General features: G+C 42.2%; 1 protein-coding gene across 1 annotated transcript in view; it reads left to right on the top strand.

Annotated features, from left to right (window-relative positions):
- The window catches only part of RCL1 (RNA terminal phosphate cyclase like 1), a 106,058-nt gene that overhangs the window by 28,917 nt on the left and 49,436 nt on the right, over positions 1-27,705 (top strand). Inside the window, exon 3 of the mRNA XM_030193801.1 lies at positions 15,980-16,155. Within this exon, the coding sequence (XP_030049661.1) occupies positions 15,980-16,155 (176 nt within the window). The remainder of the gene's footprint in view (positions 1-15,979; positions 16,156-27,705) is intronic.

Genomic DNA, 27,705 nt, shown 5'->3' with positions numbered 1-27,705 from the left:
TTCGGGTCCCATCTGCAGTAAACAAACCCTTTCCAAAAAAAAAAAAAAAGAAAGAATGAAAGATTAAACCAAAGCAATTCTGTGACTCACCCTGGAACTCCCTAGATTACTCATAGTTTCCTCTGGCGTTCCTTCAGAGAGGTCACTGTCGCATAGATTAACATTTCAGAAAGACACATTTAGAGTGCGTGTGTGTTGTGTTGTATAGTAGGGTTGAAAAATTCCTAGGTGCCTAAGATTTGACTGTTGATGCCTGCTGTTGTTACCTGGGGCACAATCCAGCCATCAGGGGTCACTGCAGTTCAGGCAGAGGAGAAGCAGGCATTCTGGATTGGTGAGCGGGAAGGATCAAGAGGAGAGAGAAAATGAAAGAAACAGATTGAGGCACAGGGATGAAGTAACTGGAGGGAGAGAACAAAAAAAAAAAATAGTGAAAAACAAAAAATTTGCTCCCACAAAAAGACCAAAGCCAGAGCCTTTTTTTAAAATTCAAGATATTTATCTCAGTATTCTTAGTGGATCATAATTGTCACACTGACAACTTATATTTTCAACATACACACAGGACAAACAGTAACTGACAGCCTGTTACTAATATTCACATACAGTACTTCCTCTTTTAGATTTATTTTAGATTATAGCAAAGCCTTTGACACGGTTCCAAATAAACGACTAATAAATTGAGTGCCCTCAGTTTGGGCCCTAAGGTGACCGACTGGGTTAGGAACTGATTGAGTGAGATGACAGAGGGTAGTGGTAAATGGAGATCATTCTGAGGAAAAGGAGGTTAGCAGTGATGTGCCGCAAGGTTCAGTTCTTGGGCTGGTTCTTTTTAATATTTTAATAAGTGATATTGCTGAAGGGCTGTCTGGTAAGGTTTTGCCTCTTTGCAGATGATACCAAAATCTGAATAGGGTAGTCACCCCTGATGGTGTGGTTAACTTGAGGAAGGACTTAGCGAAGCTAGAGGAATGGCCTGGAATTTGGCAGTTAAGATTTAATTTTTAAAAAATGCAGGTTCATGTATTTGGGCTGCAAAAACCCAAGGGAGCGATATAGTTTAGGAGGTGAAGAACGTTTGTCCACAAAAGAGGAGAGGGACTTTGGTGTGATGGTATGTATGATCTTAAGGTGGCCAAACAGGTAGAAAAGGCAATAGCGAAAGCTAGAAGGATGCTTGGGTACATAAGGAGAGGAATGGCCAGTAGGAAAACGGAGATGATGGTGCCCCTGTATAAGACTCTGGTGAGACCTCATTTAGAATATTGTTTACAATTCTGGAGACCACACCTTCAAAAGATACGAACAGGATGGAGTTGGTCCAGAGAACATCTACTAAAATGGTCAGTGGTCTTCATCATAAAGCTTATGGAGACAGACTTAAAGATCTCAATATGTATACTTTGGAAGAAAGGCGAGAGAGACATTTAAATAGCAGCGCAGCGTAAATACATAGAAGGTGAGTCTTTTCATTGAAAGGAAGCTCTGGAACGAGGGGGCATAGGATGAAGGTGAAAGTGGATAGACTCGGAAGTAACCTGAAAAAAATACTTCTTCACAAAAAGGGTGTCAAGGTCAATATATTTCTTATATACCACTACACTCCCCCAAAAGGTCCAGTTTGGTTTACATCAAATAAAACATAAAAAATTTAGTAAACCCCAAATAAGATACAATAGAAAAGATAAAAACTCATCAGTTAATTAAGAGTGAACATATAGTATAAAATTTAAGCAAACAAAAAGGTTTCAAGTCTTTTACGAAAAGACAGTTTGAGTCAGTTCTAAGTTCAGTAAGGAGTAAATTCCAGTAAGGAATCATAAAATTGGAAAAGATGTCTTAGGTATTAAAAAAAAAAAAAATCTGAGCTTGCTTCACGTAATATCAGCAAATTATGCAACTGCATGGAAAACCTGCCTAAAGGAAAACAAACTAAATTGGTTACTAATGATGAGGAAAAGCCATAAATAGCCTGAAATATTAAACAAACTGATTTAAACAGAATTTTCTGCTGCTCTGGAAGCCAGTGTAAAGCTAATCTATAAGATAAAGTATTCTCAAACTTCCTAAGGCCAACAATTAACTTAATAGGTGTGTTTTGAATGAACTGTAATTTCCTAACAGTTTGACTGATGAGCCTAAATAAAGGGCATTACGGTAATCCAGATGAAGAAGAACCATCATCTCTGGATCAGTAAGACATGGACAGATTGGTCAAAATATGATCTTATCAGTCTCAGTTGCCTCAGTATAGAGATTGTTTGTTTGTTTTTCTCCGAAGATGGATAACATGGGGCTCAAGAGTTATAGAAGAATCCAGAATTACCCCAGAACTCTTGCTTTATCAACCGAAAATGTCTTATCTTGTGCTAAAACAACCTCTTTAGGCCCACTAGATTCAGAACTACAAAACCAAAGAATTTTAGTTTTGTTAGAATTTTGTGAATTTGTGGAATGACCTCCCAGTGGGAAGTGGTGGAGACGAAAATAATATCTGAATTCAAGAAAGCTAGCAACATGTACATAGGATCTCTAAGGGAATGATAGGGAGAGTAGATGGCATGGATGGGCAAACTAGATAGGCCATATCATCTTTATTTGCCTTCATTTTTGTTTGTTTTTTAATGTTTTATTGGCATTCAAAACATTTTCCATTTAGGTTTATCTTCAGTCAAGTATTCAAACCTGAGAAAGCTTTGCTGAGTAGGAAAGCTTTCTGAAAGCTAATCAAGTTGACTCCAGTCTCGCAGCACAATCCAGCTCCTAGCACCTGCTATTGAGAAGGCATATGCATAAATGCTCACTTTACATGCAGCCTTTTTTGTTGGCACTTCTAGCAGATCTCAGTTCTGTGATTGAAGCACCCTCCTCGGACAGTGTTGAGATATTGGAGTTGGCAATGGAAGCAAAGTGATGAACGTACAGCTTAAATATTATCACAATGATCTTACTCAGTAGAGTTTGAACACGTGTAGATCGTCTGAATCTGTATGCAGTTGCTTCTTTAATGTTAATGGCTCTGTACTTTACTTACCAAGTAGATGGTATGGGAGACACATTTCCCACACTTTGATTATGGAAAAACCATAATCTTCACATTGTGAAATACTTTTCACTCTTCCTCTTGGTTTATGGAGCAGCTGGATAAAGGGAATGGGACGACTTCCCTATGAGGAAAGGCTAAAGCGGTTAGGGCTCTTCAGCTTGGAGAAAAGACGGCTGAGGGGAGATATGGTAGACGTCTATAAAATAATGAGTGGAGTGGAATGAGTAGACGTAAATCGATTGTTTACTCTTTCCAAAAATATTAGGACTAGGGGGCACGCAATAAAGCTACAAAGTAGTAAATTTAAAACTAATTGGAAAAAATGTTTCTTCACTCAATGTGTAATTAAACTTTGGAATTTGTTGCCAGAGAATGTAGTAAAAGCAGTTAGCTTAGTGGGGTTTAAAAAAAGGTTTGGCTAGCTTCCTAAAGGAAAAGTCCATAGACCGTTATTAAAATGGAATTGGGGAAAATCCACTGCTTATTTCTAGGATAAGCAGCATAAAATGTATTGCATTTTTTTTGGATCTTGCAAGGTACTTGTGACATGGATTGGTCGCTGTTGGAAACAGGGTGCTGGGCTTGATGGACCTTCGGTCTGTCCCAGTATTGCAATACTTATGTACAGACATACTGACATGCCCATACACAGACACGCATACAAATATAAGAACATTAAGAATAGCCATACTTGGTCAGACCAGTGTTCAGTCTAGCTCAGTATCCTGCTTCCAACAGTGGCCAATCCATGTTTCCAATCCCAGAGCAAGCAGTGGCTTCCCCCATGTCCATAACAAATTATGGACTTTTCCTTCATGAACATTGTCCAAACCTGAGTCTTGAACATAAATGCACACACACATATACAGATAAAAAGAAAAAAAAACAAATAAACCACAAACACCAGATAAACATTTAGAAAAAAACACACACACACACAACAGATAAACATTCAAAAAACACATACAGTTTGAAAAGAATTCCATGAGCCGTGCTGTGTATGCTTTCCCCACTTGTTAATATTCAGTTCCAGCAGTATCTTAAGTACAAATGTTTCCTGACATGATTAGATCTACACACTTTTGTGGGAAAACATTTCTTTTTATATGTGACAGTGTTACTTTGATATCCAATTAAGGTGTGTAGTTAGTAACATATTTTAGGAGGAAAATATTTGTGCATTATTCTGTTAAAGCTTCTTAAACAGCAAAATCACATTCAGGCTCATTTTCGAAAGAGATGGACAACCATCTTCCAACATAAATCGGTACTTGGACGTCCGTCTCTCAGAGATGTCCAAATCGGTATAATCGAAACCCGCTTTTGGACGTCTCTGGCAAAAGTCCGTCGCAAGGACGTCCAAATCTCAAGGTGGCTTATTGGAGGCATGGTGAAGGCAGGACTTGGGCGTTCCTAAGACTTGGACGTCTTTGAACCATAATGGAAAAAAGCAGAGACGTCCATGACTAACACTTGGACGTTTTTACCTGGACGTGTTTTTATTACAAATAAGGTGCAGAAAGGTGCCTGAAATGACTAGATGACCACTGGAGGGAATCGGGGATGACCTCCCGTTACTCCCCCAGTGGTCACTAACCCCCTCCCACCCTCAAAAACAGCATTAAAAATATTACATGCCAGCCTCTATGCCAGCCTCAGATGTCATACTCAGGTCCATGACAGCGCATGCAGGTCCCTGGAGCGGTTTTAGTGGGTGCAGTGCACTTCAAACAGGCGGACCCAGGCCCATACCCCTCCCCCTACCTGTTACATTTGTGGCGGTAACAGTGAGCCCTCCAAAACCCACCAGAAACCCACTGTACCCACATATGCCTGCCTTCACCCGTAAGGGCTATGGTAATGGAGTACAGTGGTGGGTTTTGGGGGGCTCAGTACACAAGGTAAGGGAGCTATGTACCTTGGAGCATTTTATGAAGTTCACTGCATCTCCCAGTTGATGTCCTGGCATGTCAGGGGGACCAGTGCACTAGAAATGCTGGCTTGCATTTGGACTTTTTTGACTTGGACGTCTTTGGTTTTGAAAATCGCTGAAAGTCAAAGACGTCCAAATCTATGGACGTTCTTGGTATTTTCGAAACAAAAGATGGATGTCCATCTTTTTTCGAAAATATACTTCTCCCCATCTCCGGATTTGGACGTTTTACAAAGACGTCCAAATCCTAACTTAGACGTTTTACCAGCTTCTGGAAGTTGGCCCAAAATGTCATTTTTGCTCAGGCGACATTTTGCAACCTTGAGGTCCCCTAGAACCTCCAATGTTTAGTCTTTTGAACTAAAATTTTGCACAGCTTAGTTTTTTATCATAAAGAAACTATGTACCAAATTTCATCAAAATCTGAGATGGTGAGGTGGGGACCCCTGGTCCACTTGACACGGAATGACTCTAAGGCATGATGACTACTGAAACAATGAGGGGCATTTTTGAAAGAGACGTCTTTGTAAAACGTCCAAATCCGGAGATGGGGAGAAGTATATTTTCAAAAAAAGATGGACATCCATCTTTTGTTTCGAAAATACCAAGAACGTCCATAGATTTGGACGTCTTTGACTTCTGTTGATCAGGCAGAAGCTCTTCAATTAATTTCAAACCTTTATTTTTATTGAATGTCAGTAAATGACACTCTGATGTACTTGAACAGCCAACTGAGCAAAGTGGAAATTCATCTGATCTGTCTGGATCCATTGATGACCATTAGCATCAGTTCAACAAACGCATTTATTCTTGCAATCAGGTTTCAATGGGTAAAATTTTACTTCAGTCTAAAGTGATTAATATCTTCATTTGTGGCATTTAATTCAATACAAATGAGCCTGTCGGTGCAGGTGCGAGTTTCTTTAACAAGAAGTATGTATACAATGGTTTCCACCCTGTTTTTTAGTTTACTTGAACACAGTTTTATAACATAATGTTTAAAGAAAACGTCTTTAGCCAGTTAGACGTAGCCAATTATGATTGGTGAACCCTGTTGCAAGGCAGAATTGTTTGTTTCATTGCCCAGTTGTATGTTTCTGGTACCTCCTGGCTCCTGAGTGTCTGTTGCTAGGCTTACTTTGATGCCTACAGTTCTCTAAGAGGTCAAACTGTAGCAAGGGTGAAGAAACACCAGCAACAGACACTCAGACGCCTTGCAACAGGGTCCACCAATCATAATTGGCCAAGTTGGTCATCCTAACTGACTGCAGTTTTCTTTAAACCTGTTATGAAACCTGGCCTCATCCTTCCACATCCTAAAAAACATTCCTGTTTTTTAGTTTTCTTTAATACAGTTTTATAACATAATGTGTTCTTTATTTTAAAAAATTGGTGCTTTTTGAAAGAAGAATCACTTTTACTACACTTGTATCAAGGGTGTAGTGAAGAAATCACAGGCTGCTGCCCGCAAACATTTGAGGGCATTTTTGCAATCCTTATATGAAGAGACTCCAAAATGAAAACTACATATTCTGATAGAAGGAAATCTGCTCTTTCTAATGGTGCTAAAAGAAAGAATATTGAAGCTGTCCCACTGGAGATCAAGGGCATCAAAGATAGCCCAAAATGGGCAAAAATGCTTTTTATACCAACTTTGAACGCTTATAATTTTTCAGCCACTTGAAGGAAAGTGCTGCAAATTGGAATGCCTCATTACAGCCATGCATTTAGTACACCTACCAAAAATCAACCTGAAAGGCCAACTAGTTTAGAAACTACAGCAACCTCAACATCGCTGTAAATTGATTTTTGCCGTTTTTTTGGCAAAGTTTGAGCCTAAACCATTCAAAACGTAAGAGGACTAGGAACATGGGGTTTTGCCAGTTCATTAAGCCCTAAAAGTAGTGCAGGTTCTCCAAATATCCCCCTTGTACTACTAAAACTTCCAGTTTTACAGCTTCTGGAAGTTGGCCCAAAATGTCATTTTTGCTCAGGCGACATTTTGCAACCCTTTACTTGAGGTCCCCTAGAACCTCCAATTTTAGTCTTTTGAACTAAAATTTTGCACAGCTTAGTTTTTTATCATAAAGAAACTATGTACCAAATTTCATCAAAATCTGAGATGGTGAGGTGGGGACAACCTTTAAAATTGGTCCACTTGACACGGAATGACTCGAGATATGAAGCATGCAAGTGCGTGCAAAGCACCTTATTATGTAAATCAAATAATACAGCTTGTGTTGGATTTCCATGGCTTGATGTTTCCAAGTGCCATCTTAAATGGGCCTGTGCAATAGAAGCAAAGTGCTCCCCTCCCCCACCAATTTCCTGGGCCTACCTTGGTAATCCCTGATGTTTAGTGATATGGGGCAGGTTCGATCCCCAGTTGCTCCTAACCCTTCTGGCTCCAGGTTCAAAATAGCATCTGCCTACTCATAGTAATAGTCTTAAGATATTACAAGTAGGGGTCAGACTGCCAGACCTTATCTCCTGATTCTATAAAGGTTGCCAAAAATTGCATACGCAAATTTAGGCATGTTCCTGATTTGCGTGTGCAATTTAATAGAATGAGCCAATTAGTGGCTTTTTAACAAGCAATTGTTGGCAAGGGGGCGCGGAAATAGGAGGGTCATGGGCATTTTGTGGCAGATTAGGGGCATGATTTTGAGTTACATACGTAATTGTAGAATAACTAACTGTGCTCCGCACGTAAATTTAGGCGTGGGGATTTGCACCACATTTTTGGTGGTGCAAATGTCCGTGCCTAAATTTATACACAACCACTCCGTTTAAAGCGTTAATTCTATAAACCCTGCCAATTTTAGGTGTGGCTTATAGGGAAAAGAGAATGGGACTTGATATACTGCCTTTCTGTGTTTTTTTGCAACTGCATTCAAAGCAGTTTAAAAAGTATATACACAGGTGCTTATTTGTATCTGGGGCAATGGAGGGTTAAGTGACTTGCCCAGAGTCACAAAGAGCTGCAGTGGAAATCAAACCCAGTTCCCCAGGATCAAAGTCCACTGCACTAACCACTAGGCTACTCCTGCACTCCAATACCACATACACTGAGGTTTTTTTTCCAGCTTGGGATTTTTAGGTGCCATATGTAGAATCTAGCCCTATATGTCTGGGCATGAGGGTTGGACCTGAGTGGAGAGGTGCAGTGTTTCCATGTTTTCTCCTTCCCTATTCCCAAGCTTTATTTTTTTTAAAACCCTTTCTCCATTCACTCTTGTTCTTCTATCCTTTCATGCATTTTTCTTTTGTTCTGTCTTGGTCCCCTCCTCAGCTCTTGGGAGCTCTACTTAGCACTGTCAGCTGAATAACACTCTATCCCACCAACTGAGCGTGCCTTTCAGCAGGTGGGTCCTGGGCTATCCCCCATTTCACACCATGCTTGTTCCTCTCCTCCCCCCCCCCCCCCACCCCCATAAAAAAATAAATAAATTCACCCCATTGCAGTGTTTGCATTCCTCTCTAGATTTGGACTTTGGAACTCTGCCAGCCATACCATTGATTGCAGGTAATGTCCAGCCCTACCCTTCAATGTGGCTCAGCCTATTGATAAGCCACACTCTGTCAGCTCACATTCATATACAGTGGAATCAACAGATGCTACATGATCAAATTCTTTTATATAGTAGGGTTTATGAACTTGCAAATGCTAATATCTTAAGTAGCAATTTATAAAAACAAAAGCTTCAAAAATGAAAAAACACATTTTTTTCTTTGCTAAATCAAAATGTGTACATCATGCAGTACTATCTGCATTCAAAACAAATTATTTCAGTCTGTTTGCAAAACCAGTCACATGCTTGTCCTCTCCAATAATTTGTATTACCCAGGCTAAAATAAATAAAACCACATGCATTTTGACTTTTGCTTCAGCATACTAGTCTACTAAATATACACAGCTTCTAAATTGTTAGGAGTAGCACTAAAAAGAAAAAAAACCTGAGCAAGTGGGGAAAGCATTCAGAGCATGGCTCATGGATTTCTTTCCAACCCCTTTGTGTGTATTTATAACTAGGTGAGTTGGGGGAAGTTTGCAGAACAGTGAGGCAATTGCTGGGGATAGTTTTTGTGGGTGGGAGGGGGGGTAGTTTTTTAGGGTGGGGACAATTTTGGGGGTGGTTGGGAAAGTGAGTTTGAAAGAGGGAGTTCCCTAACTGCTATGTTTTCACCATATGTTAATCTTCCATGCTATAGAAGATGTAACTCTTCCTCCTCTTCACTCAGAAATGCATCGGGGGGGGGGGGGGGGGTGACTTATTTCTCTGGAATCTACAGTCCCATCTTGAGTCTTTTTACTGGTTTTCCCCATTTGCCAAGTTTCATCTTGTTACATTTTTGGAAAATTATTTTGACCGTAGGTGGACAGAGATGAAAAGACAGACATTCTCGATCCAGTTTGTAGAATTCTTTCCAGCTTTGGTTGGGTTGGAAAGAATAAAAGGAACCACCTTTTGTGTGAATGTATCTACAGCAGTAACTACAGGAAGACCTGAATAACTGTGCACTTTACATCTCTCATATCTCCTGGGTCCTGGCTTTTTTTTCTTTTTCCTGGTACCTTTCAAGTCAACCAGTAATAAATGTCACAGGAGAGATTTCCTCCAAAATGTGGAATTTAGATCAGTGCACCTAATATAGATTACTATTCAGCTTCTTAGCATCTACTACTAAACCTGAGTGTCCTTCTTCCCCCCCCCCCCCCCAAACAATCCTCTTTTATGAGATAATCGTTAATGTGGTTCTGCTATGGGCTCGCTTTAGGAGGACCATTTAAGACTCTACGATAGTCGTGCACACTATAATATGGGAACTTTCTGATTGAAACCTTGTGGTCTGCCCAGGATGGTGAGTACTGGTAGAGATTGAGCATAGAAGATGTAATGCTTGCAGGACAACATCTGTCACAAAGGACACAGCTTTGGAAGGCTGTGCAGTGTCCCATCTCCCAAGCCACAGACCTTTTTTGTTGACAATGAGAAGTGAGATGCTAGGTATAAAGAAGCCTGGGCAAGGAAAAGACTCTGCTTTGGACTACTTTACTCTCACTTAACTTTTTCTTTTTTAAACAGTGTCGAAGCTGAACTGTGCCTACAGTGCCTAGAGCACTATGTACAGTCTGATGTTTATTGCTTTCTGACTATTGATGAATTAGACCCAAAGAGAAATTTTCATCTTATTGATACTTTTAAACGCTCTCTGTGAGCTTATCAGACTCCAGAGTTTTGATGGTAATCTGAGAACAAGTCAGAGAGAAAATGTACCTGCTTTGAGGGAAGTGACGTCACCAGATAATATGGACGTCTGAGAGCGGAGCTCCCGCTACCCCGCAAGAATTTTGCTAATAAAACCGAGCGAGCAGCTGCAAACGAAGCTCAGTGGGTCTGGATACCCTCCCCTTCAATTAGCAATCTTGCTACTATGAGTCAGAAAACGACGGGGTTGGATCTAGCTCGCTTTGCCTACCCGAGCGGAGACGGCGCGCCAAGCTCCAAGATGGCGACGGCCCGCGGAGAGCAAAAGAAATGGGAGGAGAAGCACCAGCGCCGAGGCGAGGGATCGCCCGAGCGCCCCGTTTTGGAGGAGGCAGACGGAGAGATCGCTCCAGCGCTAAAAAACTGGCTGCAAGAAATTAGCTCAAACTTGAAAGCACTACGAGCAGAAGTGGCCACGCTTGGAGCTGACCTTAGAGGTGAAATTCGGGAGCTGGGGGCGCGCCTGGAGGAAACAGAAAACCAGGTGGAAGGCCACAGTGAAGCCCTGGGTCAGATGGAACAACAATTTGCAGGCCTGCACAAAGAGCAGCAGCAACTATGGTCCAAAGTTGAGGACTTAGAAAATAGAGGCCGACGGAACAACCTGCGTTTTTGTGGGCTACCGGAGACGCCCATGTATCAAGACAGCATAGCGGTGATCCAAAAGATGGTGGCCGAGCTGCTGGCAGCGAACAATACGGCTATTGAGGCAGAGGCAGTCCAGATAGAAAGGGCCCATAGAGCGCTGGGCCCGAGCCGCAATAACACATCAAAAGATATAATAGCCTGCTTCACGAGCTTTAAGTTTAAAGAACAAGTCCTAAAAGCAGCACGTCAAGCCTCAGATTTTAAATGGGACTCATATAGAATCGAAATTTACCAAGACGTGGCAGCAGCGACGTTAAAGAGAAGAAATGAACTGAAACCTTTTACAAGAAGGCTGCGTGACCTAAACATACAGTATAGATGGCGATATCCCTTTGCCTTGGCATTTTACAAGGATGGCAAGCTGCACCAAGTGAGGTCGCTAGAGGAGGCCAGAATGACCTGCCTGGAAATGGAAGTGGAAGCGGACTTGGCTGCTCCCAGCGGGGATAAGAGAAATGGAACGCAGTCTGCACCAAGAAAATGAAAGAGAGTGGGAAAAGGCCCTCGGAGACTGCAGCGACAACAATCTGCTGCTAAAATCACATGAGACCATGGGACGAGACGATCCAGAACCAATAGAAGGTGAAAAGCCACTGGATGCTAGAGTAGCGGCTCGGGACCAAGACGAAAGACATGTTTAAGCACTGTTAGTTTGCTCATGTTAAGTTAATTGCTGTTTAAGGGGTATGCGGTAAATGATTGGTGAGTCACTTTCTCTTTGCTTGGGTGCCTGTCGATATTGAGAGACACCCAACTTGCAGAGGTGGGGGGAAGGGTGGGAAGTGGGAGGGAGAGGGGAGAAGGGAGGGGAACGAAGACGACACAGTAAGAGAGGCGCATGGTGTGCATCAGGGTAAAGATGAAGTGAAGAGGCGAGGAATGACACCCCGGGGTAATTATGGCTGACATAACATGGCTATCATTAAATGTAAAGAGGCTAAACATACCCAGAAAGCGGCAATTGTTATTCAGGGAGCTTTGCTGCCTGCAGGTGGATGTGGCTTTAATCCAGGAAACCCACCTTAAGCCCAGATACGAGAGAGACTGCACGCATAGACAATACCCTCATATATATTTCGCCTCTTCCAATGCGAACACAAAAAGCAAAGGGGTTTTGATAGCACTTAGTAATTCCAAGCCCTGGGTGGTGCGGAAAGTAATACGGGACAAAGATGGGCGATATCTGATTGTGAACTTGCAGCTAGCTGGAAAGGCTTACACGGTTTTAAACATTTATGGGCCCAATGCCAATCAGGAGCAATTTTTTCTAGAATTAGACCGACAAATCACACAACATATTGAGGGATCCCTATTAATAGGAGGAGACTTCAACATCACCTTGCATCCACATTTAGATAATTCCACAATGGGAGTCACATATGGCCAACAGGGTAGACGCCAATTTAGAGAGCTACTCACAAGGTGGCAGTTAATAGATTTGTGGCGTAGGGATAACCCCTCAGCACGCAGCTATACATTTTTCTCCTCAGTTCATCACAGCTTTTCCCGAATAGACATGTGGCTGGGAGACGTAACGATATTGAGTATGGGGGCCACATCTCAGATACTGCCGCGTACATGGTCGGATCACTCCCCAGTGCTGCTGCGCCTCTCTAACGTGGGGATGCCACGGAAAGAGCGCATATGGTGCCTAGATGACACATTATTAGTGAGCCCAGATAATCTACTCTCAATTGAACAATATATTAAAGAGTATGTCACTTACAATGACAATGGGGAGGTATCCCCGGCTACACTCTGGGAGGGGCTTAAGGCAGTGCTACGAGGCCAGCTGATAGCGTTACGCTCACACTGCTGGAAAAAGAGATCTGCGGAGGAACAGAAATTGCGGGAGGAATTTCTGCGGGTGGAGGGGGAGGTGCAGCAGGGGGGTGCACAGCCCAGTTCAACATTGCTGAAACAGGCACAGGAGATAAGAAACCAGATCCTAGACCTGGAATTAGCAGACTTGTCGGTACAACTGCAGAGGGTGGGTCAAACGCATTTTGAATTTGGTAATAAGCCCAGTCGGTTATTAGCATATAAATTAAAGCAAAGAGCCGCTAGGAATGGAGTAGGAAGTTTAATTGATGAACAGGGTGAGCTTCACTCAGATTTGGAGTCAGTAAAGTCCATTTTTAGATCCTTTTATCAACAACTATACACTCCAGAGACGACCCCAAACCTAGAAAATATAGCGGAGTTTTTAGCGGGAGTTGAGCTGCCACAACTGTCTGAGGATGCTCAGCAAATGCTATCAAAGCCCATCACGTTAGAGGAGGTCCAATGCACCATTAAAGCGCTGGCTCCCCACAAGGCGCCGGGCCCCGATGGATATACAAATCGATTTTATAAAATCTTTGGAGGGTTGTTGGCCCCCATTCTGGTGAGGGTCTTCAACTCCATAGATACGACCACGGGGTTGCTGCCGACTTGGGATCTTGCTACGATAACTGTGATCCCCAAAGCAGGCAAGGACCCACAGAAATGTGGTTCATCCAGGCCCATCTCTCTACTAGGTGTGGACTACAAAATATTTACTAAAATACTGGCAACCAGATTACAAAAGTATCTCCCGAAATTGGTCCATGAAGATCAGGCTGGGTTTGTAGAAGGTCGACAGACTTTTGACAATGTCAGGAGAGCCATTTTTATGGTTCAGAACGCACAACTTCATAACACCACCTTATGTATCTTATCCCTGGACGCCGCAAAAGCGTTTGACAGGGTGAGCTGGCCCTTTTTATTTGAAGTATTAAGGCAGGTAGGCATTGGAGGGCGGTTTGGGTCCTGGCTACATACGATATACAAATCCCCAAAGGCGGCTGTGCGGGTTAATGGCCATCTCTCTCAAACATTCCAGCTGTACAGGGGCACCAGGCAGGGCTGCGCGCTATCCCCGCTATTATTCGCCCTAGTAATGGAACCGTTGGCTATTCAAATTAGAGCCCAGAGAGAGATCAGGGGCCCGAGATGGGGGGGAACAGAGACCAAAGTTCTCATGTTTGCTGATGACATATTACTCACACTAGTGGAGCCCTTGGTCTCCTTCCCAAAAATAAATGAGGTTATACAAAGATATGGGGAGGTGTCCGGGTTTAAAATCAATTTTGACAAATCTGAAGCATTAGAGGTGGGGATCCCTGGAGTACAGCTGACACAGCTCCAACAGCAATTCCAGTATAGGTGGGCGACCAAATACATTCGCTACCTAGGGGTCAATATTCCGCGTAGAATAGAAGAAATTTTCAAATACAACTTCCCGGATAAGGTGCGAGATCTTTTTTTGGAGATGGAATGATGGGAGGGCCTGACTCTGTCATGGATGGGAAGAATCAGTGCAATAAAAATGATAGTTCTCCCCAAACTTCTATATCTTTTCATGGCGCTGCCAATTGCTCTCCCAGAGGGCTTTCTGCGAAATTTGCAGAGGAAGGCATTTGCGTTCATCTGGAAGAAGAAGCCCCCGAGAGTGCGGAGAGAGGTGTTATATCAATCGCGTAAACGGGGCGGGATGGGGGTCCCCTCTTTTAAGACATATTATCAGGCGGCGCATTTAAAAATATTAGCCGCATGGCAGCAGAACCCGGTAAAGATAGGCATTAAAATGGAACAGAGATGGGCAGATCCCATACCCTTGAGAGCGGTGCCGTGGCTGCCAGCACATCAATTAGATGAAGTAATTAAGAGAAGCCCCCCCCGTGCTGCGGTGGCCTCTTATGACCTGGAGAAAGATACGGAAACAGCACTTCCCAGAAAGGACATACTTTACACACATGTTCCTCAGGTTCGCTCCACAATTTGGGCCGGGTCAACTAGACGGGGCATACTTAGAATGGGAAGAGCGAGGCTTGTGTGAGTTGGGACAAATGTGGGAACAAGGGGTAGTGGCCTCATACACAGAGCTATGCCAAGAGCATGGACTCTCCCCCCTGCAAGCTTTTCAATTTTACCAGGTTCGTGACTTTATAAAGAAGAGAGTGGCAGAAGAGCTTAGTCTAACGGAGACACTACTGGAACAAAGTCTGACAAAGGGGGGTAGTAAAGGGGGGATAACTAGAATTTATGGGGCCCTTCTATCTAGGGATAATCCGATAGAACATTACACTACAAAATGGGAGACAGCAATGGGTTCCACCTATGACCCCTCTCAGTGGGCGCAGGCTTTTCGATCACTATTAAGGGTATCAATCTCTAGTGCTCTGATAGAAAACGGGCATAAGATGCTATATTGGTGGTACTACACCCCTCATCGGCTAGCCACAATGTATAAAAAGGGCTCTGGTAACTGTTGGAGGCAATGTGAGATAAAAGGGGATATGTTTCACGTGTGGTGGGCCTGTAGACATGCTCAAAAGTTTTGGATCGAGGTGGTGGGTTTCCTGTGTGAAGTGACGAATCAGATATATCCCATGGGGGTGGAGAGCTGTCTGCTTCACTTTAAACCTCCAGGGATCAAAAAACTTACGCACAGCTTTGCCACTCAGCTTTTTGTGGCAGGCAAATTGGTCATTGCCTCAGCTTGGAGGAAGCCCACGATTCCGGGGGTACACACAGTCCGGGAAAGATTGGATAGAATACAACTGATGTCAAAACTTACAGCCATGAGAAACGGTCGAATCACACATTACCATAAAATATGGGATCCATATATTAAATGGAAAGCAACTACTGAAATATAAGACCTGTTGCACACCCAATATGACGGGGGGTGGGAGGGTTTAAAAGGAGGGGGACATGGTTAATCTAAGCAGAGGTGTATAATAGTTCAGCTGATGTTTTTAGATGATGTTTGAAATCTTTATGCTGTTTTTTGAAGCCATGTATCTACATAATTAATATACAGTTGTGTACTGTGTTTCAAAATGTTAAAATTATAAATAAATATTTAAAAAAAAAATGTACCTGCTTGTTGTCAAGGGAGAGTTAGAAGTAGGCTTAGTTTTATTTTTTCATTACATCTACATGAGACACTTCTGCGTATAAAACAGTTTTTCTCCCATTGTTCTCTGTTAATATAATGTGATGTTTATGGTTGCTTTTTATTTTTTTTTAATTCGTGTTTTTAAAAATGTTTTTAAGGTACCACCTTATATTACCAGCCTGGCCTGTTGTCTGGTGGCTCATTGGAACATGACTGCAGTCCACAGCGTGCAATTGGCTATTACTTGGAGAGTTTGCTCTGCCTGGCTCCTTTTATGAAGCATCCGCTAAAGATAGTCCTTCGAGGAGTGACAAATGATCAAACAGACCCTTCGGTGAGTTCCCAATGCCCAACTATGAAAAGGCGCTGAAGATTTCACGTCCATGGGGCAAGACTTGTGCAGTGTGGTGAACCGGGGGTGTCTCACTCCCAAAAACCTTTATTTTAATTTTTTTTCTGTTCGCTCATCCTTTTTTTCCAGCTTCTGGTGCACTAAAGAGGACAGAGCAACAGACAGAACAGGATAGGAAGCAATTTGTTTTTGTTATGTATCATTGTCTCTGTGAATTTGAGAAAACATGGTGTTTTTTTTTCCCAAACTCAGGTCTATCCCTTTTAATGCGTATCCTTCTGGGATGATATTCAGAGCACAGTTGCTGAGGCTTGAGCCAAACAATTGGCCAAAATCTTTGCAAATAATTTAGTCTCCATATTTAGAAAAGATGTAGGGTCTATAAGATAAAGGTTACACTGGATCTTTACCTGGCTTCAAAAGCAAGATAATCTGTGCCAACTGAAATGAATGTGATAGGTCCCCATCCATTACAAATTGTGTGAAAAAGGATTTCAGTGTAAGAATGACCAAAGCACAAAGGAGTTGGTAAAATTCTGCTCGGAATCCGTCTGATCCTAGTGCCTTATATAAGATACTTTGCTGAATGACCAAATCTACTTCCTCTTCAGATATAGGGGCATTAAGTTTGTTTTAGTGCTCTCAGCAAGGTGAGGTAGGGCTAAACTATTTAAATACATTTCTCCCTCCAGATTCATCTCAGGTAGACAGTCATAAAGTTGTTGGTAATATCGCTGGAAGACAGCTACTATTCCCTGATCCGTTCTGACCAATACCCCATTTCCCCTGTCTACTTGAGAAATAGTTTGAGACTCTCCTGACTGTTTAACCAACTTAGCCCGATTTATTACCCTGAAGATGCTGTTGATACTTGTAAAAGATTTCACCTGCTGTCTCATGAAGGAGTTCGTTAAGAAAGGTCTGAAAAGCTAATAGAGAGCTTAGCAGTTGTGGGGCAGGATGGTCGCCATACGGAATACGAGTTTTAACCAATTGTTTCTCTAACCTCAAATTTTCCCAGTCTCTTGTCCTCCGCTTAAAGGCAGTATAGGCCAGAATCTCCCCTCTGAGCACTGCTTTCGCAGCCTCCCAAAAAGTGACTGGTTAATGTACATGATCAGTATTATTGAGCTGATAATCTGCCCAGTTGTGCAATATGTATTCCCAAAATTCGGGGTTCCAGTAAAGATGTGGCGGAAATTGCCACTGATATGTTTTATCTCCTGACACTCTGAAATCCAGAGAATATCACACGAAGGCATGGTCAGACAACACCATATGGTCCTATCACAGTATTCAACACAGAAGAGAAAAGCACTGTAGAAAGGAGTCAATAATCAATTCTAGATTGTGACCTATTTGCTCTAGACAAATGTGTAAAATCCCGCACCATGCGGTGTAAAGTTCTCCAAACATCCAAAAGATCTAAACTTAAACAGAGCAACAGTATACCCTTAGTGGGATCCGTGCTATCCCGCAAAGAAACCTGGGATCTGTCTAAAGCTGGCTCATGTATCATATTGAAATCTTCCCCCCATAACAACGGGTATATCTGCCATCCCAGTTACCCTTTGAATTATTGTCCTCACTAGAATATGATCATACACATTGGAGCCATACACATTACAAAGTAACAATTGTTATTTATTAATAGCGACTTTAACAAAAAGGAATCTACCCTTAGGGTCCTTCCTGTTCTGGTTTATCACCACATCCTACTCCTCCTTAAAAAGGATTGAGTCAAGCTTTACGATGCACAGCTGGAGTTTCTACAAGTTGTCCAACCCACCACCACTGGAACTTCGTGTTGTATTGTTGGCAAATGCGTCTCCTGCAGAAATACTAAGTCTGCTTTCTGATGATTCATGGTCTGCAAACTTTTTTGCCTCTTAATGGCAGATGACACCCCATTAGTATTCCAGGAAACCAACTTAACCAACATCACGTGGTATAAAAAAATTAGAAAAACTAATAGGCCGATATGTTAAAGGTCATAGGACTGTCCCAGCCAGAAGTCCAACCAAATATAGTACGAAAAGCAAACTGGTTTCCCAAACCCCTACTGCACACACATCACAGTCACAACAAAAAATCCAACAAAAGGAAAATAAACATAAAAAACAGTAAAACAACAAACAACTAAAAAAAAAAAAAGAAGAAAAATCGCTACAAAATTCCACCCCTTCTTATAAAATAACTTACTCCCCTTACCCCAAATTATCTGTTCCTTTCCAATCCCCTTCATCACACAATGTCCGTCAAAAGGACAAAGGTAAGTGTGGAAATTCCCCCCCCCCCCCCCCCCCCCCAAATACTCCAGTACCACCCTCCTCCAAAACACCATAGACCTAGAAAAATGATGAAATTAATATGTCTGGCAACCAAACAGCTGAACTCTGAGGAACAAAAACACAGAACTTTTCTTTATCCATGAATATATGACTTCCATTTCTCCCTCTTCCCTCCTGGACCCGTGTCACAAATCAAAAGCAATAACAGAGCACTATAAAGGGATCTATAAACATCTCATAGTACTCAGTAACAGCAGTAACTAGGAAAGGTGTGGCTGAACAAATTTTGATGTCTATCATAGCCTATTGCAGCACTTACCTACAAGAGATTGTTATAAATCATTTAAAAAAAATCAACTGTGGTCATCATCAACTGGGCCACTATCCTCTGCAAAGAGGAAGGGGGAGATATAACATATTATAACATATGCAGATCATATAATTAGGGATGTAAGACAATAACAATAAGAAAACCACACCTAACATCCTGATATAAGCATAACTCACAAAACTGTCCTGTGCCCTTGAATATGTGACTTTCCTCCTCCTTTCTCTCTCCCCTCCCTCAACCAGAGTTTTAAACTATAAGTAATAACGTGGCAATACAAAGGTTCTGCAAATAACAAGTATCAACATAGAGACATGAGTAAATAGAAACGGTAGAATTTAATAGAGCTTGAAGTCCATCATGGTCCATTTTAGTAATCTGCCCTTTAAAATATCTTACTAATCACTGCAGGCTGAGGCCTCTGGCCACATCCAGTAAATCTGCCACTCACAATAAAAGGAATAACATAAAATAAAAATAATAACATACATAAAAATATATCAAGATCCAGAAATAGTCTTTGTCAGCTCAACATTATACTGTGGTCCATAGCGGGCATGTACCCAAAGTTTAGAAGCAGCCACGATGATCCTCCCAAGCACACGCCACTCAGCAGAAGGAGATACATCTCACTATGCAGTGCCCATCGTGTATCGAAGTCAATACACAGAACTCCATGGGTCACCGAACCGATATCCGTACCTGGGAAAGTCTCTCCACTGTACGTTAAGCTGAGGTGCTCGATGTAGCTGCACCTTGGAGGAAAGTCTGAACTGTTTCAGGCAACTCAAAAAAATTGTTGTTTGCCCTCCGTGAACACTTAAGGCGAGCTGAGTAGAGGATAGCGAATTGAATATGGCGCCGGTGCAGCTCTGCACAAATAGGAGTATATGCTCTCCTCATTCTAAACTCTGGAAGAAAAATCCTGAAAACACGGTACCTGTTTGCTCTCATAGGTAAGAGGCTCTTTAGCTTGACTAGCCTGCAAGATTTCAGCTTTGTGTGCATAGTTGAGAACTTTGAATATAACTACTCGGGGGTGAGCCTCTGACGGTTCTCTGGGTCCCAGCCGATGAGCCCATTCAGTGCGGAGGGTACCCACCTCAGACTGTAACTGCAATGCGGTGACCAGCCAGGATTCCAATAACTTCCGAAGCTCTGCATCAGTACTTTTTTTCAGGAAGGCCACCAAAACATAGCTTTCCCTTCATGAGCGATTCTCAATAGCATCCACCTTCTCCATCGCCTGAATCTTGGCCTGAAGGTCTGCATTTGATGTGGAGAGTTACTGCACACCATCCTCCAAGTCAGACATGAGCTGGCTTTGTGTTGAAAATTCCCCTTTTAATGATTCCAATCTCCTATCTACAATATCAGGTTTGTCAGTAACAGATTGCCATCGCTTATCCAGTGAAGCGTCAATAGCTTGCTTCACTTCTGTGACTATCATCCACTCAAGCGGAGCTTATAGATGATGTCCTGGCATCACCTTCAGCCGCCATTTTGGATTTGCTCTGGTGCAGTTTCTCCTCTGGGTGCGGTGTCCTCACAGCCATAGGTTTCCATGATTCCTGCGAACTTTGCTGCAAGCGGCAGTATCCTGTAAAACTCAAGTTTCCGACTTCAGCTCCAGAAGCATATTTTTGGAAGGTGAGTTTGGGAGACCGGGGCCTGGGAGCGCTTCCCACTTGTGCCTGTTTTCTAGCACGACATCATGTGACCCCCCCTGAATATACATTCTAAAGTTAACCAGATAAAATACTTGGTTAACTCTGGGACAACTATTTAGTTAGCCCAATTAACCACGTAAAAATTAACATTGAATATCGGTGCTCTCTTGTTAGCTTTAAGCCTTGGCATGCTCCTCAGTCCTCCTAGATTTTTTGCCAGAAGACTGCAGTTGACAAAGGTAGAAAGTGTTCAGTTATATTATACTTCCTATTATGAGAGAGGATTCATTTTTTTTCAGTTGGTTCTCTTTCTCTCATATATGTGTGTCTATGTACCAGGAAATGTAATTGAAAATTTTAAAACCAACTTTGTTCTTGCTGAACTTTTGAGCATTTACAAAGCCAGTGTGGGCAGTTCAGTGGACACTAAAACAAAATCCAGAGCAATTACTAAACCTAATCAGCTTTCTAAAAACAAATGATGATGTGATAATTTATTTTCTTGAACTCTGGTGACAAGTCAGATCATCTGGTGCCTTGATCTCAGTTGCCAGATTTCTAGCTTCCATCTCATCTCAGCTGCTATCCCTCTCCTCTGGTGAGTAATACATAAGCAGTAATTACTTTTCCCAGCAGGAGTCTGACTGCAGGCACACAGGACAAGTACTTCTGTTAATGCTGAAGGACAAGATCTAAAATAAGTGAAACTTCATTGTGTGTATGTGTGTGGTGGTGGTTTGCTGGAGGTAGCCACTGACCTAAAAAATTAATCCTTGAGGACAGTATATTGAGAGAGGTTTTTAATAACCCTTACAGGCTTGAGAAATGTTTTTGGGCACCTGGAGCTAGAGAAACGCAGAGATTGTTATTCAAGAGTTTTGCAGTTAAGTGGCAGTTACCCACAAAACTCCTCCTTTTAAAACTTTGGTACTGGTAAGTGCCTAAATTTTTCTGGTGAAAAATTTAATTGCTTAAATCTGGGAGGTATGATGGGCATGCCAGACCCTAAAGCTAACAAGAGAGCATTGTTTCCTCTAAGCTATGTGGGAGTCCACCTATGTTTCTGCCAGTGGAAGGTGCTGTTTCAGGATCACATTATCGATTGCAAAGGACAGGCAGGGTTCCTTGAAGTCCTGCAGAGCTTGCCTGTGCCTTGCTATTGAAAATGTGATCCTGAAACAGCACCTTCCACTGGCAGGAGCATAGGTGGAGGACTCCCGCACAGCTTAGAGGGAACACTGCAAGAAAGCACTGATATTCAGCACTGTGCTGTTAATGTTTATGGGCTAATATATAGTTGTCAAAGAGTTAACCACATATTTTAGCCAGCTAACTCTAGAATGTATATTCAGTGGTCCTACTTAACACCATAAGTTGGATGAAAATCACATGAAGCATAGGAGCCAGCATTTCAAAACAATTGGAGGTACAAATAACAAAAAATTTCCCCTCCTTCGCTACTGGGATGGAATTTGCAGTATTGGTGGTGCTCAAGCATTTGCTGCACCTATAGAGCTGGGACTTATGACTTAAAGATAAGCAAGGAAGTTATCCACCTTTTTTTAAACAGGTGTTGCTTAGCTAAATATTGGCCATACAAATTTTTTAAGTTTTTACTTAAAAAATGAATTTTGTCTTTTTTTCCCATTTTGCGTTTCTTTAAAACTCTTTTCCGTTGCAGATTCATTTTCCTTCCAACCTTTCTCCTCACCTCCTTCCCTTCCCTTTCATCTCCTCTAGCTTCCCTCTCATACTGACCAGCAGCAGCTCCTTGCCTACACTGACTCAGCTACAGTCACCGTCAGACGCTGCTCTTCAAATCACAGACATCAGCTAATGAGTCCTGGTTGGCCACTCACAGGACCCACCTAGGCCTTGCTTTTCTCTTTCCCAGACTCTGGCAAACCTAGACGTGTGTCTCCTGCTATGTTTTCAGTGCCGTAGCAACCTGGTGTCTAGCATTTTGATGTCCCTGACCACAAGTTCCAGCCTGAATGCACATTGGGTGGAGTACTCTGTATTTGTAAAGCTGAAATGTATTATTTTTTGTTTTGGGGGGGGGGCACGTTTTGTTTTTATTAGTTTCTTCAGGAACATCAGAATTCTACACTCAGATTATGGTCTGCAGAAATTTTTTTTTGTGTGAGTGCAAGATTAAAGGAAAATAACATTTTCAAGACTGACTCACTTCCTTAGTATTTCACATTGGTTTGGAAGGTCCCATGATAATCTTGGATTATGGCCTTTGGGGTTTCACATATTGTCATTAGTAATATTGTGAGGAAAAATATGAAAATATAGAAAATTATAGTGAGTTTCCAAAGTGTTAGGAGGAGTTCAGCGTACCTTCTAAGGCAATGGTTCTCATCCTTTCTTCTGATGAATTTGATGCTCAAGACAGTATTTTTGGTAGCCATTGCCTTGGCTAGGAGAGTATCGGAGTTGCAGGCATTTTCTTGTCGATCTCCACTTTTTAAATTCTCTAAGGAGCAGGTAGTTTTATGCCCCGTCCCTTCCTTTCTCCCTAAGGTCTTGTCATGGTTCTTTTTCGGTTCAGAGAATCAGCGACGTTTACGATACCTAGATGTCAGGAGAGTTCTGAAGCACTATTTGAAGACTACAGAGGAATTTAGATGAACAGATCAACTGTTCCTGCTGGTTGGAGGGTCCCGGAAAGGGTTGGTAGTGTCTAAACTCTCCATTTCTAGGTGGCTTAAAGAGATGATTGCTTCCGCTTCTCTCCAGGAAACCTATTCCAGAAGGAGTACAGGCCCATTCTACTAGAGGCCAGGCTGTGTCATGGGCGGAGCGCTTTGTGGTGCCTCCTTTAGGAATTTGTAAGGCAGCAATATGTCCTCCTTGCATTCGTTTTGTGAACAGTCTCACGGTAGGATTACGAGGGTTACTTCCTATCAGTCATATTGTGGGCCGGTCCGGAGGAACTAAGGAAGGAGAAATTAGTTCTTACCTGCTAATTTGTTTCCTTTAGTCCCTTTGGACCGGCCCAGATCTCCCCCCCCCCTCCCCCCCCCACCCCCCCACCCCAGTATTTGAAGTGATGTAGATTGATTTTGGTTCGTGGATTTCGGATAGAGCTACTTTGTGTGTTTGCTGTTTTGTTGTTAAAAAAAAAAATGTGCAGCAATTAATGTTTGCTATAGCATGAAGCACATTAGGCAAGAGGCACATGCTCATTGATAGTATGTCCTTGGTGGCTGCTCAAGTTTTCCAGTTGCACAGAATATGGTTCTTTTTCTTCTTCTGCTTTGTTATGATAATACTGAGTCTGGTTCTATTTAGCCAGGGCTCTTATTGGCTCTCTCTAGAGTCAGTCTTCACCTGCTGGAAGGCGTGCACAACCCATCTGTCACATTCTGGGCCAGTCCGGAGGGACTTAAAGGAAAGCAAATTAGCCTCCTTGATAGTCCAGAGACCACTTCCTGACTGTTAAAATACTCAAGGTCAGCTAGATGGAGAGTTCAGCACACTTACAGTGGGGGAAATAAGTATTTGATCCCTTGCTGATTTTGTAAGTTTGCCCACTGACAAAGACATGAGCAGCCCATAATTGAAGGGTAGGTTATTGGTAACAGTGAGAGATAGCACATCACAAATTAAATCCGGAAAATCACATTGTGGAAAGTATATGAATTTATTTGCATTCTGCAGAGGGAAATAAGTATTTAATCCCTCTGGCAAACAAGACCTAATACTTGGTGGCAAAACCCTTGTTGGCAAGCACAGCGGTCAGACGTCTTCTGTAGTTGATGATGAGGTTTGCACACATGTCAGGAGGAATTTTGGTCCACTCCTCTTTGCAGATCATCTCTAAATCATTAAGAGTTCTGGGCTGTCGCTTGGCAACTCGCAGCTTCAGCTCCCTCCATAAGTTTTCAATGGGATTAAGGTCTGGTGACTGGCTAGGCCACTCCATGACCCTAATGTGCTTCTTCCTGAGCCACTCCTTTGTTGCCTTGGCTGTATGTTTTGGGTCATTGTCGTGCTGGAAGACCCAGCCACGACCCATTTTTAAGGCCCTGGCGGAGGGAAGGAGGTTGTCACTCAGAATTGTACGGTACATGGCCCCATCCATTCTCCCATTGATGCGATGAAGTAGTCCTGTGCCCTTAGCAGAGAAACACCCCCAAAACATAACATTTCCACCTCCATGCTTGACAGTGGGGACGGTGTTCTTTGGGTCATAGGCAGCATTTCTCTTCCTCCAAACATGGCGAGTTGAGTTCATGCCAAAGAGCTCAATTTTTGTCTCATCTGACCACAGCACCTTCTCCCAATCACTCGCGGCATCATCCAGGTGTTCACTGGCAAACTTCAGACGGGCCGTCACATGTGCCTTCCGGAGCAGGGGGACCTTGCGGGCACTGCAGGATTGCAATCCGTTATGTCGTAATATGTTACCAATGGTTTTCGTGGTGACAGTGGTCCCAGCTGCCTTGAGATCATTGACAAGTTCCCCCCTTGTAGTTGTAGGCTGATTTCTAACCTTCCTCATGATCAAGGATACCCCACGAGGTGAGATTTTGCGTGGAGCCCCAGATCTTTGTCGATTGACAGTCATTTTGTACTTCTTCCATTTTCTTACTATGGCACCAACAGTTGTCTCCTTCTCGCCCAGCGTCTTACTGATGGTTTTGTAGCCCATTCCAGCCTTGTGCAGGTGTATGATCTTGTCCCTGACATCCTTAGACAGCTCCTTGCTCTTGGCCATTTTGTAGAGGTTAGAGTCTGACTGATTCACTGAGTCTGTGGACAGGTGTCTTTCATACAGGTGACCATTGCCGACAGCTGTCTGTCATGCAGGTAACGAGTTGATTTGGAGCATCTACCTGGTCTGTAGGGGCCAGATCTCTTACTGGTTGGTGGGGGATCAAATACTTATTTCCCTCTGCAGAATGCAAATAAATTCATATACTTTCCACAATGTGATTTTCCGGATTTAATTTGTGATGTGCTATCTCTCACTGTTACCAATAACCTACCCTTCAATTATGGGCTGCTCATGTCTTTGTCAGTGGGCAAACTTACAAAATCAGCAAGGGATCAAATACTTATTTCCCCCACTGTATGTTCTGTAACTATGGATGCTCACTTCCCTCTCCCGCAAGTGAGAAAGCAGTGCTAAGATCTTGTTATGGAATGATGGTTATGCTTTGAATAACCCCTACCACGTCATTGACAATCCCAAGGTGATGTGACAGGGGGTGTTGCTTTCACCCTATCTTTTCGGTGCCCTAATGCAGTGGTAGTATGGCTGCTGGGATGCAACTCTTTTGACAATGTTAGAGATGGAGAAAGAAGGGAGAGCACAACTTTGGTGATAACATTCTAGACACATACCCTCTCATTTAGCTGGCGGTGGGCAGCATTTTTGCTGTCCACTGCCAGTGTTAAACCCAGATATTCAATGCCGGGCTGTTTCTAGCGACAGGCATTGAATATCCGAGTTTTTTTAACTGCTAAAAAGTTAACCAGCTATCCCGATATTCAGTGCTAACCAGTTAACTTGTTAATGATTAAAGATAGGGCCGCATAAATAGCTCTCGTATTTGACCACTAAACTTATCTGGTAAGGTGCTGAATATCAGCGCCTAATCAGATAAGTTGAGCAATACAGCCGGTTATGTGCTAGGTGCTAACCAGCAATATTCAGTGGAGATAACTGGATTTCTCCTACTGAATATTAGCCATTAAGACACTGATGTGCTATTTAACCGGTCAGCGGCGGTGTTTGGTTAAATAACTTTGAATATTGGAAGTGTTTTCATTGGCCTTAGCCATTTCTCACTATCCCTCATCCACCACAATATAGACAGGATCTCCCTTACATTTTCTGGGTAAGTTGAACTTTGGCTGTCCCAGTATGATCAACACAGCAAGAAAGAATCTCCTCTGCAGGTCACTACTATGAATAGGAGAAGGATGTCTAATGTTTGGGCCTTTATGCATTGTTCAGTGTTCAGTTCTTTTCCTCTCTTTCTTACCCACTTCTTACCTTCTTGACCTGCCCCCCCCCCCCCCCCCCCCCCCTTTTTGTGTACACTTCATTATTATCATTCTGGTTTTGATTTTGTTTCTTGTAAATCCCTTAAATGTATTATGATTTTGTGGTATATTAGAGATTAACCTTGAGTGAAAGGCCAAGATCTAGGAATTTAAATGAATTTATGTATGTATTTGTCTAAATAATAACCTTTGTTAATATTATTAGAATATAAAATTCATAAAAGGCCCAACATGTTCGGCACCATACTATAGTTTCTGTCAGAGTATATTGATTCAGAGTGGAGCGACAGTGTTTTAATCTGATATCCCAAACCCTTATAGTGAGACTAGGTATTTTGGTTGGTATAATTTTTAAAGATTTTATGACTCCTAATGCAGGCAAGTTGCCAAAACATGTCAAAAGCGATATATCAAATTCATTACCCTTTACCCCCATGCTTGGTCTCTTATTAATTTTAGGTTTTAATAATATTGATAAAGGCTATTATATAATTAATTTGTATTTTCTTTATACATAGTTTATATTCTGCATAATTATCTATGCAGAAAACAAAATCATACTTAATCATAAATCACATCCTATACAACTACAACAAAAATAATAAAAAACATTCATTTTACATATAAAATAAAGCATTTCTTAAAAGAACTTCTGCCATTTGACTCATCTGCTCAGGAAACTGAGAAGACTTTACAAAAATCAATTCTAAAATGATTCACAAAATAAATGCCTTCAACAGTTTTTTTTAAATTGAGTTAAGTACATAAGTAATGCCACACTGGGAAAAGACCAAGGGTCCATCGAGCCCAGCATCCTGTCCACGACAGCGGCCAGTCTAGGCCAAGGGCACCTGGCAAGCTTCCCAAACATACATGGTATCATTGCTCTTATTTGTACAGGAAAATTACTCCACAAAATTGGGCCCGCTATAGAAAAAGTTCTTTGGCAGGTGTCTTCAAAATGAATTTTTCTCAGGATCCTATTAGGCTGATAGATCTTAAGAACTGTCCCCAAATAAAAGTCAGAATCTTGTTTCAAGGCCTTATAAATTAAATGAAAATCTTGAAATTAATTCTCTTTTTCACAGGCAGCCAATGAAAATCCTTAAATACTGGCGTAATATGCTGAAAACAAGAGTTGTCGGAGATAAGTCGTGCTGCTGTACTCTGAACAATCTGTAACATCCTAATAGTGTTTTTTGGTAGATCCAGATATAAG

The sequence above is a fragment of the Microcaecilia unicolor genome, chromosome 2, assembly GCF_901765095.1.
Source record: "Microcaecilia unicolor chromosome 2, aMicUni1.1, whole genome shotgun sequence".
Classification (NCBI taxonomy): Eukaryota; Metazoa; Chordata; class Amphibia; order Gymnophiona; family Siphonopidae; genus Microcaecilia; species Microcaecilia unicolor.
This window is presented reverse-complemented; position numbering and strand designations above follow the sequence as displayed.